Raw genomic sequence first — 13,576 nt, forward strand, 5'->3', positions numbered from 1 at the left:
TATATATATATATATATATTCTTTTGGATGGATGGATGGAGGGAGAGAGATCCTACAGTAAGGTGCTGAATTTAAAAAGATTATAAATGATTTCCATTTCCTCATCTTCTCTAGCTTCTGATGGGGAAAAACCATCAACAATGTATCATTTTCCTAGTTTTCTTTGTGAATGAAAATAATAGTCACTTGTTAGAGATGTTTGTCAATGCCTCACTGGATTGTCTTTGAGTCTCCAAACTGCAAGGTAGAAATTGCACATATCACATATCTGTATGTACACCATTATCTATATGGAAGGGAAATGAAGACCAAGGCATGAAGAAATATACTAATCAATGAACACACAATTACAGATAGTACAATAACAAAATAACCCAGTTCAGCCAGGAAAGGTAAGCTTCATCCTTATATCTGGCTGCATTCAAAACCCAGCTCTAAAACTTCCAGATACAGGGTCTGCTAAATTACTCAACCTTCCCAAACTCTAATTTTTGTCTATAAATAGTAGTATAACAGTGTGTTTCTCTCAGGGCTTGTAGAACGTAAAGTGATATTTTTAATGAAAATCTTTTAGTTACTTATTTGCTGTATACTGCATACTAATAAATGTTAGGTATTAACTGCTTTATACCCTTGGCATGATGTTGAACAAAAAGAATATGCTATACATTATTAAATGATTTTAAATAACTACATAAATAAATTATTTAATAATTTATATAATATTTCACATTGTGGTGAATAGTTTAATGACTCCAACCTATTCTTTGGCTTGTTGCTTTTTTTGTTTGATATGATGGGAAACATGCCAATAAAACTATATATACAAATCTTTGTTCTACACAAATGTGATTACTTCAGCAGGATAAATATCTTAAAGTTATTGGATAAATAATGCAAGCTTCTATGTTTCTAATAAGAGACAGAAAAGGGTTGATATGGATGAGAAAGAAAGTGGAGAGGGGAAACCACAATCAGGGAACATTATGTGAGAAAATGATCTACTTTCAATAAAAGCAAAATGGTGGAGTAATACAGTCATACACTCCTGATATGGAATCTAAACAGAGAGATTCTGATTTACCCAATCATTTCCAGTGTTCATATGGCCTGTTTCCCTTCAGGCATGCAGAAAGAAATTCTGAATGGTGAAAATTTCATTCAGTCTAACTTGTGTTTTCTAATTAGCAGTAGGGATGAACTAGTTCATTAGTGTGTTTCAGGAGTTTTCCATCAGGAGGTTATGTTTTAGCTTTGCTCATGATCCCTTTCAGCACAGTGTTCAATGTTCAGAGAACAATATTCTATCATTCTTCCAGAGCACATTTCTTCCTTCGATTAATATCCCATTGTGGAGCTCAAAAGATCCTTCTTTCATTGGGGCTAAAATTTATTTTATGATTTAGAATTTTTACTTTTACTTTAGTTTTCCGACCTTTCTGTGTATGTATGAGTTAGATAGATAGCCTCATTTTTTCCAAATATTCAGCTGATTGTCAGCTGATTCAGCACTGATGTAATTATTACTTTATCTGTTTTCTGTTGCTATGAAAGTAATCATTATTATCTACTAAAACTAGACGAAAATCTCTTTCCACATACAAATACAGATATATGTAGTTCATTACAGTGGTTCAATTATTTATCTCTGGTTATGCCCTCACTGATTCATTTTATTATGTGCTTTAGTTTATGATTAAGAAAGTTTCCTGTTGTTATTACATTTTATTTTCAGAATTATCTTGTCTGTTCTCAAGCATTTGCTCCTCTATGTAAATCTTAGCCCAAAACTCTCAAATTCCATTAAAAATTCTCTGGGGGTCTCATTAACAGATACATTAAATTTTCATGACTTGAGAAGGTTTATGTTCTTACCATCCTTTCCTTTTAGATTTATGGTATGTCTACTTTTTTTTTAGATCTTCCATTATGCTCTTTCTTAAGCATTCTTTCATTTCCTCCAGCTTGTTCTCAACTAATTCTCTGCCTTTTTTATGCCATTTTGATGATTTCTTCAAATACATTTTTGTAATTCAAAAAGCCTGCAAATGTCTTTAGACAGATGTGAATTTGAGTGAGTTGGTGAGTTCTTGATGGTTACAAGTTGTTTTCCGATATTTTTCTGGTTGTACCATCACGTTGCCTGCAAAGTATGGCAGCTTCAATTTTTTTAAATATTTATGACTTCATGTTTCTTTAGATTTCTCTTGTGCACCGTCTTAGTCTGTTATCTGAGCCAAATGGCTCCACATTGCCAATAGGTGTTATGTCTTGTGTCCTAAATATTAGTGTGGATTGTACTTTTACACAGTAAACTTTATATTACTACATGAAGGTTTAGAATGAGAACTTCATAACAGCCTTTTTAATTCTTTATTTTTCTTATTCTTTAATCTTTTCTTACAGTCCAGACTTTATCTCCCTCCCTGTTCACATCTGACACCCCTTTCCCCCGTCTCCAAGAGGATATCCCCACCCCACTCCCACCCTACCAGACCTTCCCATTCCCTGGGACCCCAAGTCTCTAGATGGTTAAGTGCATTTTCTCTGACTGAATCCAGACCCAGCAGTCCTCTGCTGTATATGTATTATGGGCCTCATATCACCTGGTATATGCAGCCTGGTTGGTGTCTCAGTGTCTGAAATAGCCCAGGGATCCAGGTTAATTGAGACTGCTCATCTTTCTGTGGGATCACAGTCCTCCTCAACCTCTTCCAGCTTTTCCCTAATTCAACCACAGGGATCACCAGTTCTGTCCATTGATTGTGTGTAAATATCTGCATCTGACTCTCTCAGCTACTCCTTGAGCCTTTGAGAGGGCAGTCATGATAGGCCCCCGTTTGTAAGCACACCATAGCATCAGCAATAGTGTCAAGGCCTCCCCCTGAGCTAAATCTCAATTTGGCCCTGTCACTGGACTGCTTTTCCTCAGGCTCGTCTCCATTTTTGTTCCTGCAGTTCTTTCAGACAAGAACGATACTGGATCTGAATTTTTGATTGTGGGATGGCAATCTCATCCCTCCACTTGATGTCCTGTCTTTCTACCAGAGGTGGGCTCTACAAGTTCCCTCTTCCCACTGTTGGGCATTTCATCTAAGGTCCCTCCCTTTGAGTCCTAAGATTTTCTCACATCCCAGGTCTCAGGTAAATTCTAGAAGGTCCCCCCACCTTCTTCTTCCTGAGGTTGCCTGTTTCTTTCTGCTGGCCCCTAGGGCTTCAGTCCAGTCCCCCACCAATACCTGACCATGTTCCCTTCTTCCCCTCCCTGTTGCCTTTCCCACCCAGGTCCTTCCTTCCCCCGTTCTGTGATTGCTTTCTTCTCCCTCCCAAGTGGGATTGAGGCTTCCTCACTTGGGCCCTTCAGATTGCTAGCCTTCTTGAGTTCTGCGGATTATATCTTGGTAATTCTCTACTGGTTTTGGCTAATATCCACTTATTAGTGAGTACATACCATACATGTCCTTTTGGGTCTGAGTTACCTCACTCAGGATGATAGTTTCTAGTTTCTTCCATTTGCTTGCAAAACTCATGATGTCCTCAATCTTTTTTTTTTCTTTTTTTTTTCTTCCCAGCCAAGGGTATTCTTTTTTCTCATTTAAAGAAGGAGTGAAGCATTCACCTTTTGATCATCCGTCTTGAGTTTCATTTGTTCTAGGGATCTAGGGTAATTCAAGCATTTGGGCTAATAGCCACTTATCAATGAGTGCATACCATGTATGTCTTTCTGTGATTGGGTTAGCTCACGCAGGATGATATTTTCCAGTTCCAACCATTTGCCTACGAATTTCATAAACTCGTTGTTTTTGATAGCTGAGTAATATTCCATTGTATAGATGTACCACATTTTCTGTATCCATTCCTCTGTTGAAGGGTATCTGGGTTCTTTCCAGTTTCTGGCTATTATAAATAAGGCTGCAATGAACATAGTGGAGCACATGTCTCTTTTATATGTTGAGGCATCTTTTGGGTATATGCCCAAGAGAGGTATAGCTGGATCCTCAGGCAGTTCAATGTCCAATATTCTGAGGAACCTCCAGACTGATTTCCAGAATGGTTTTACCAGTCTGCAATCCCACCAAATATGGAGGAGTGTTCCTCTTTCTCCACATCCTCGCCAGCATCTGCTGTCACCTAAGTTTTTGATCTTAGCAATTCTCACTGGTGTGAGGTGAAATCTCAGGGTTGTTTTGATTTGCATTTCCCTTATGACTAAAGATGTTGAACATTTCTTTAGGTGTTTCTCAGCCATTCGGCATTCCTCAGCTGTGAATTCTTTGTTTAGCTCTGAACCTCATTTTTTAATAGGGTTATTTGTTTCCCTGCGGTCTAACTTCTTGAGTTCTTTGTATATTTTGGATATAAGGTCTCTATCTGTTGTAGGATTGGTAAAGATCTTTTCCCAATCTGTTGGTTGCTGTTTTGTCCTAACCACAGTGTCCTTTGCCTTACAGAAGCTTTGCAGTTTTATGAGATCCCATTTGTCGATTCTTGATCTTAGAGCATAAGCCATTGGTGTTTTGTTCAGGAAATTTTGTCCAGTGCCCATGTGTTCCAGATGCTTCCCCAGTTTTCTTTCTATTAGTTTGAGTGTGTCTGGTTTGATGTGGAGGTCCTTGATCCACTTGGACTTAAGCTTTGTACAGGGTGATAGGCATGGATCGATCTGCATTCTTCTACATGTTGCCCTCCAGTTGAACCAGCACCATTTGCTGAAAATGCTATCTTTTTTCCATTGGATGGTTTTGGCTCCTTTGTCAAAAATCAAGTGACCATAGGTGTGTGGGTTCATTTCTGGGTCTTCAATTCTATTCCATTGGTCTATCTGTCTGTCTCTGTACCAATACCATGCAGTTTTTATCACTATTGCTCTGTAATACTGCTTGAGTTCAGGGATAGTGATTCCCCCTGAAGTCCTTTTATTGTTGAGGATAGCTTTAGCTATCCTGGGTTTTTTGTTATTCCAGATGAATTTGCAAATTGTTCTGTCTAACTCTTTGAAGAATTGGATTGGTATTTTGATGGGGATTGCATTGAATCTGTAGATTGCTTTTGGTAAAATGGCCATTTTTACTATATTAATCCTGCCAATCCATGAGCATGGGAGATCTTTCCATCTTCTGAGGTCTTCTTCAATTTCTTTCCTCAGTGTCTTGAAGTTCTTATTGTACAGATCTTTTACTTGCTTGGTTAAAGTCACACCGAGGTACTTTATATTATTTGGGTCTATTATGAAGGGTGTCGTTTCCCTAATTTCTTTCTCAGCTTGTTTCTCTTTTGTATAGAGGAAGGCAACTGATTTATTTGAGTTAATTTTATACCCAGCCACTTTGCTGAAGTTGTTTATCAGCTTTAGTAGTTCTCTGGTGGAACTTTTGGGATCACTTAAATATACTATCATGTCATCTGCAAATAGTGATATTTTGACCTCTTCTTTTCCGATCTGTATCCCCTTGATCTCCATTTGTTGTCTGATTGCTCTGGCTAGAACTTCAAGAACTATATTGAATAAGTAGGGAGAGAGTGGGCAGCCTTGTCTAGTCCCTGATTTTAGTGGGATTGCTTCAAGTTTCTCTCCATTTAGTTTAATGTTAGCAACTGGTTTGCTGTATATGGCTTTTACTATGTTTAGGTATGGGCCTTGAATTCCTATTCTTTCCAGGACTTTTATCATGAAGGTGTGTTGAATTTTGTCAAATGCTTTCTCAGCATCTAATGAAATGATCATGTGGTTCTGTTCTTTCAGTTTGTTTATATAATGGATCACATTGATGGTTTTCCGTATATTAAACCATCCCTGCATGCCTGGGATGAAGCCTACTTGGTCATGGTGGAAGATTGTTTTGATGTGCTCTTGAATTCGGTTTGCCAGAATTTTATTGAGTATTTTTGCGTCGATATTCATAAGGGAAATTGGTCTGAAGTTCTCTTTCTTTGTTGTGTCTTTGTGTGGTTTAGGTATAAGAGTAATTGTGGCTTCGTAGAAGGAATTCGGTAGGGCTCCATCTGTTTCAATTTTGTGGAATAGTTTGGATAATATTGGTATGAGGTCTTCTATGAAGGTTTGATAGAATTCTGCATTAAACCCGTCTGGACCTGGGCTCTTTTCGGTTGGGAGACCTTTAATGACTGCTTCTATTTCCTTAGGAGTTATGGGGTTGTTTAACTGGTTTATCTGTTCCTGATTTAACTTCGATACCTGGTATCTGTCTAGGAAATTGTCCATTTCCTGAAGATTTTCAAGTTTTGTTGAATATAGGTTTTGATAGTAAGATCTGATGATTTTTTGAATTTCCTCTGAATCTGTAGTTATGTCTCCCTTTTCATTTCTGATTTTGTTAATTTGGACGCACTCTCTGTGTCCTCTCGTTAGTCTGGCTAAGGGTTTATCTATCTTGTTGATATTCTCAAAGAACCAACTTTTGGTTCTGTTGATTCTTTCTATGGTCCTTTTTGTTTCTACTTGGTTGATTTCAGCTCTGAGTTTGATTATTTCCTGCCTTCTACTCCTCCTGGGTGTATTTGCTTCTTTTTGTTCTAGAGCTTTTAGGTGTGCTGTCAAGCTGCTGACATATGCTCTTTCCTGTTTCTTTCTGCAGGCACTCAGCGCTATGAGTTTTCCTCTTAGCACAGCTTTCATTGTGTCCCATAAGTTTAGGTATGTTGTATCTTCATTTTCATTAAATTCTAAAAAGTTTTTAATTTCTTTCTTTATTTCTTCCTTGACCAGGTTATCATTGAGTAGAGCATTGTTCAATTTCCACGTATATGTGGGCATTCTTCCCTTATTGTTATTGAAGACCAGTTTTAGGCCGTGGTGGTCCGATAGCACGCATGGGATTATTTCTATCTTTCTGTACCTGTTGAGGCCCGTTTTTTGACCAATTATATGGTCAATTTTGGAGAAAGTACCATGAGGAGCTGAGAAGAAGGTATATCCTTTTGCTTTAGGATAGAATGTTCTATAAATATCCATTAAGTCCATTTGGCTCATGACTTCTCTTAGTCTGTCGACATCACTGTTTAATTTCTGTTTCCATGATCTGTCCATTGATGAGAGTGGTGTGTTGAAATCTCCCACTATTATTGTGTGAGGTGCAATGTGTGCTTTGAGCTTTAGTAAGGTTTCTTTTACGTATGTAGGTGCCCTTGTATTTGGGGCATAGATATTTAGGATTGAGAGTTCATCTTGGTGGATTTTTCCTTTGATGAATATGAAGTGTCCTTCCTTATCTTTTTTGATGACTTTTAGTTGGAAATTGATTTTATTTGATATTAGAATGGCTACTCCAGCTTGCTTCTTCTGACCATTTGCTTGGAAAGTTGTTTTCCAGCCTTTCACTCTGAGGTAGTGTCTGTCTTTGTCTCTGAGGTGTGTTTCCTGTAGGCAGCAGAATGCAGGGTCCTCGTCGTGTATCCAGTTTGTTAATCTATGTCTTTTTATTGGGGAGTTGAGGCCATTGATATTGAGAGATATTAAGGAATAGTGATTATTGCTTCCCGTTATATTCATATTTGGATGTGAGGTTATGTTTGTGTGCTTTCATTCTCTTTGTTTTGTTGCCAAGACGATTAGTTTCTTGCTTCTTCTAGGGTATAGCTTGCCTCCTTATGTTGGGCTTTACCATTTATTATCCTTTGTAGTGCAGGATTTGTGGAAAGATATTGTGTAAATTTGGTTTCGTCATGGAATATCTTGGTTTCTCCATCAATGTTAATTGAGAGTTTTGCTGGATACAGTAACCTGGGCTGGCATTTGTGTTCTCTTAGGGTCTGTATAACATCAGTCCAGGATCTTCTGGCTTTCATAGTTTCTGGCGAGAAATCTGGTGTGATTCTGATAGGTCTCCCTTTATATGTTACTTGACCTTTTTCCCTTACTGCTTTTAATATTCTTTCTTTATTTTGTGCGTTTGGTGTTTTGACAATTATGTGACGGGAGGTGTTTCTTTTCTGGTCCAATCTATTTGGAGTTCTGTAGGCTTCTTGTATGTCTATGGGTATCTCTTTTTTTAGGTTAGGGAAGTTTTCTTCTATGATTTTGTTGAAGATATTTACTGGTCCTTTGAGCTGGGAGTCTTCACTCTCTTCTATACCTATTATCCTTAGGTTTGATCTTCTCATTGAGTCCTGGATTTCCTGTATGTTTTGGACCAGTAGCTTTTTCTGCTTTACATTATCTTTGACAGTTGAGTCAATGATTTCTATGGAATCTTCTGCTCCTGAGATTCTCTCTTCCATCTCTTGTATTCTGTTGGTGAAGCTTGTATCTACAGCTCCTTGTCTCTTCTTTTGGTTTTCTATATCCAGGGTTGTTTCCATGTGTTCTTTCTTGATTGCTTCTATTTCCATTTTTAATTCCTTCAACTGTTTGATTGTGTTTTCCTGGAATTCTTTCAGGGATTTTTGTGTCTCCTCTCTATGGGCTTCTACTTGTTTATTTATGTTTTCCTGAATTCTTTCAGGGATTTTTGTGTCTCCTCTCTATGGGCTTCTACTTGTTTATTTATGTTTTCCTGGAATTCTTTCAGGGATTTTTGTGTCTCCTCTCTATGGGCTTCTACTTGTTTATTTATGTTTTCCTGAATTCTTTCAGGGATTTTTGTGTCTCCTCTCTATGGGCTTCTACTTGTTTATTTATGTTTTCCTGGAATTCTTTCAGGGATTTTTGTGTCTCCTCTCTATGGGCTTCTACTTGTTTATTTATGTTTTCCTGGAATTCTTTCAGGCATTTTTGCGATTCCTCTCTGTAGGCTTCTACTTGTTCTCTAAGGGAGTTCTTCACGTCTTTCTTGAAGTCCTCCAGCATCATGATCAAAAATGATTTTGAAACTAGATCTTGCTTTTCTGGTGTGTTTGGATATTCCATGTTTGTTTTGATGGGAGAATTGGGCTCCGATGGTGCCATGTAGTCTTGGTTTCTGTTGCTTGGGTTCCTGCGCTTGCCTCTTGCCATCAGATTATCTCTAGTGTTACTTTGTTCTGCTATTTCTGACAGTGGCTAGACTGTCCTATAAGCCTGTGTGTCAGGAGTGCTGTAGACCTGTTTTCCTCTCTTTCAGTCAGTTATGGGGACAGAGTGTTCTGCTTTCGGGCGTGTAGTTTTTCCTCTCTACAGGTCTTCAGCTGTTCCTGTGGGCCTGTGTCTTGAGTTCACCAGGCAGCTTTCTTGCAGCAGAAAATTTGGTCTTACCTGTGGTCCCGAGGCTCAAGTTCGCTCGTGGGGTGCTGCCCATGGGCTCTCTGCCACGGCAGCAACCAGGAAGACCTGTGCCGCCCCTTCCGGGAGCTTCAGTGAACCAGGGTTCCAGATGGTCTTTGGCTTTTTCCTCTGGCGTCCGAGATGTGTGTGCAGAGAGCAGTCTCTTCTGGTTTCCCAGGCTTGTCTGCCTCTCTGAAGGTTTAGCTCTCCCTCCCACGGGATTTGGGTGCAGAGAACTGTTTATCCGGTCTGTTTCCTTCAGGTTCCGGCGGTGTCTCAGGCAGGGGTCCTGCCGCTCCTGGGCCCTCCCCCACGGGAGCCCAGAGGCCTTATACAGTTTCCTCTTGGGCCAGGGATGTGGGCAGGGGTGAGCAGTGTTTGTGGTCTCTTCCGCTCTGCAGCCTCAGGAGTGCCCACCTGACCAGGCGGTGAGGTCTCTCTCTCTCACGGGGTCTGGGAGCAGAGAGCTGCTGCGGGCCGGGATCCGCAGGTCGATGTCCTCATTCTTAATAGCTAGATAGTATTCCATTGTGTGAATGAATAACATTTTCTGCCTCCATTCTTCTGTTGTGTGACATCTGGGTTGTTTCCAGGTTCTGACTATCACAAAAGAGGCTGCTATAAACATAGTGGAACTTCTTGCATGTGTGCTGAGTTTTGTGCATTTTCACCTCCCTTTTATCTCTCCTTGCCCCTATCTCACTGAAATGTTTCCTGTTCCCAATAATCCCAATAATCTCATACTTTGATGGCCTTTTGTTTTTGACCCACTGAGCTTGTTAGTTGCTTGTATGACCGTGAATGGAATGTTATTTACCAAAACATGAGAAACTTATCATCTAACCCATTGAAGAAAAGGACTCCTGCCGAGTACCCAATAGCTTCAAATAGTCCCTTATTAGTTACTGCCCAGGTCTATTCTTTGTTCAGGTAACTACAGCATCATCAAGGGTACAGTATCTGTGCTATAACTTTAAGGCATTGTTTCACTGCACTTTTCTCCTACCTTTGACTCTTACATTCTTTCTCCTCTATCTCCCATAATGTTCCCTAACATGGTAGGTATAAAATAGATAACTTGTTTAAGCCAGATCGCTATGCATTCATCTAGTCTCTGTCCTTTGAAAAGCTGTGAGTCTTGCACACCACAAAAAGAAGTTTCTCTGCTGACGGATGTGAGTAACACTACTATATAAGTTTAGCCATTAAGAAAGAAATTTGTACTTATGATTATTTAGAAAAACAACAGTAGCAGGTTCCAATGACCTTTCTCGCCACAGGCTCTTAATAAGTTTACAGTACAAGATATGTACCTCCCATACAGTGGGCTTTAAAACCAATCAGAGAGCAGCTGATTGCCCCTATAATAGCAATGCCATCACTGCACTGGTAGCCATTTATTACTCGGCAGGTAATTATGGGAAGTTGTGGACTCCAGGTTAAGTAGGACTGTTAATGACTCTTCCTAAAGTGAAAGCTACTCAGGATGGAGAAGCCTTCAAATTCAGATGTGTTTTATTCCCCAGTATCTTAAAAATCAACTAGTTAGTGTCTTTGAAAAATATGATCTCATGATCTAGTTCTAGTAGGAAATTAAAATCATTGGCGATTGTCAGTAATTCTTGAAAAATCTCTTGACCCAGAACTTGCATAGAGATATCTCACACCTGGTGTGAGCATTTTCATTTGATAATGCTTAGCTTCTGAGAAGAGCATTATTAATACTTTCACAGTGTCTTTGTTCAAATATTTTTAAATTATGATTTTAATAGAATCATAGAATAGGAGGTTCCCATTCATTCTTAGTTTTGTTTAACCTTTTCCCCACTCTTTCCCCTCCCCTATTCCTCTTCTGTCATTCCTGATTAAATCTTTCTACTCCCTTCCCTCCAGGTTTATAACACGAATTCTGTTAAATCTCCTTCCTGTCCAATAACCCCTGTCTAGCTTCAAAGTAATCTAGTAATCAGAAAAAAAATATATTTTAAAACATGCTATTATTACCTAGGTACCAGCTTATAATACTTGTCATGAGTGACACCCATAGGGGGAAAAGTTCATAGTTAAAGGTTCCAGATTATAATAAACAAACAAAATTAAAATAAAGACTAAAAGCTAGTAAATTTTTCTTTTTTAGATACAAGAAAATCTCATCTGAATTCTGTAGATTTCATGGGACATTAATGAGTTCTGATGCTCATTCACCTACTTTCCCTGCTATAACAACCATCTCCAAAACTATGGCAAGAAGAACATAAATGGAAGGATCTCACTAATGAACATATTTGTAAGAAAATAAACACTTCAAGGGAAGCACAACCTCTTACTCTGAAAAGAAAATGAGAATGCTAAGGACTTGGTCAAGAAATCACTTGAGAAAAATGTACAGAAATGAAAATAAATCAAGTAAATTAGCTTACACAGACATTACTAACAAGGAGTGAGAGATCTTCAATTTGTAATTTAGTAAATAACAGAGGTGTCACTTTGTGTTTCTTTGTTAGATATTCATTTAATATATTTCTCTGTCATCTTAGAAAAATATGCTTCAAAATCATAATAAATGGTAATGCAGGTTTTTTAAACAGGCTTGAGGTTAGGGAAGAAGTTATACAGATGAAAATTCCTCTCACATCTTTCCTACAACTTCTCCAAAATCTATCCTGAGACAGAGACATGAACAACCAGAGTATCAGCAGAAGCACCTCAGACTTCATCTTACTGGGTCTCTCTTCCAATCCCTGGATGCAGAAACCCCTTTTTGCCATCTTCATTGTCATGTACTTGGTCACTGTGGTGGGGAATGTGCTCATCATCCTAGCCATCCATTCTGACTCCAGGATGCATACCCCCATGTATTTTTTCCTCAGCAACTTGTCATTCATGGATATCTGCTTCACAACAGTCATTGTGCCCAAGATGTTAGTGAACTTGCTCTCAGAGACAAAAACTATCTCCTATGTGGGATGCCTGGTACAGATGTACTTCTTCATGGCCTTGGGGAACACTGATAGCTACCTGCTAGCCTCCATGGCCATTGACAGACTGGTGGCCATCTGCAACCCTTTACATTATGATGTGGTAATGAGGCCACAACGCTGCCTCCTCATGCTTCTGGGTTCTTGCACCATCTCCCACCTACATGCCTTGTTCCGTGTCCTTCTCATGTCTCGACTCTCATTCTGTGCCTCCCATGTTATTAAGCACTTTTTCTGTGACACTCAACCTGTGCTGAAGCTGTCCTGCTCTGACACATCCTCCAGTCAGATTGTAGTCATGACTGAGACCCTGGCTGTCATTGTGACACCCTTCCTATGTATCCTCTTCTCCTACCTGAGAATCATTGTCACTGTGCTCAGGATCCCTTCTGCAGCTGGAAAGTGGAAAGCCTTCTCTACCTGTGGATCCCACCTCACAGTAGTGGCTCTGTTCTATGGGAGTATTATCTATGTCTACTTTAGGCCCCTGTCCATGTACTCAGTGGTGAAAGACCGGATAGCCACCGTTATGTATACAGTAGTGACACCTATGATGAATCCTTTCATCTACAGTCTGAGGAACAAAGATATGAAGGGAGGTTTGAGGAAGTTAATGGACAGAGTTCATGCATAGAAAGATCAAAATGAGGGACTAGAGAGATGGCTCAGTAATTTAAAACATGCTATTGCAGAGGACATGTTCAGTTCTCAGTACCAATGCCAGGTGTCTCACAGTGGCATGTAACAACACCCTCCTCTGGCCTCTGCAGCTACCATCACATATATGAGCATACTCATGCACAGACAGACAGACACACAGACAGACACACAGACAGACACACAGACACACAGACACACACACACACACACACACACACACACACACACACACCCCTCATAAATATATTTTTAAAAGAGAGTAAAAGCAGGGTATTATCATAGTTGATATAAGATCTAAGACATCAATCGCCAAAAGAAAAAAGATTTAAAAAAAAGAAAAAACAAACAACAAACAAAAAAGACATCAATTGCCTTTCTTTTCTATACATTTTCTTCACAGGTGGCATTGATGACAATGATCTAAAAAATATTTGGTTTATAACAATGGTTTTGGGCAAGATACATGTTAATACCCCATAATATACTACTGTGTGCCCAGTATTTATCAGTAGTCTAATGTCGCACTGGTACAATAAGTATTGTGTAAATACCAGTTCAATGCTTTTGACAATGCACATACTCTAGGAGTTACAGATTATTGTTAATTTTCAGATAAGAAATATGTATAGATTTAGTGTAGAGTTAAAAAGGACTTCTTACAGTAATTACTTAGGGAATGAGACTTGTTGTTTGACAGGGGTTGCTTCAAAAGATTAAGAAATGATCAGAACATTCAAAT

General features: G+C 39.0%; 1 protein-coding gene across 1 annotated transcript; it reads left to right on the forward strand.

Annotated features, from left to right (window-relative positions):
* Positions 1–11,875: 11,875 nt before the first annotated feature.
* On the forward strand, positions 11,876–12,811 carry Or1l4 (olfactory receptor family 1 subfamily L member 4). Its single transcript, NM_001000394.1, is given in 1 exon segment — positions 11,876–12,811. A coding segment is annotated over 1 exon segment (936 nt).
* The last annotated feature ends 765 nt before the right edge of the window (positions 12,812–13,576 follow it).

Source organism: Rattus norvegicus, chromosome 3, assembly GCF_021556685.1.
Source record: "Rattus norvegicus strain SHRSP/BbbUtx chromosome 3, alternate assembly SHRSP_T2T, whole genome shotgun sequence".
Lineage (NCBI taxonomy): Eukaryota > Metazoa > Chordata > Mammalia > Rodentia > Muridae > Rattus > Rattus norvegicus.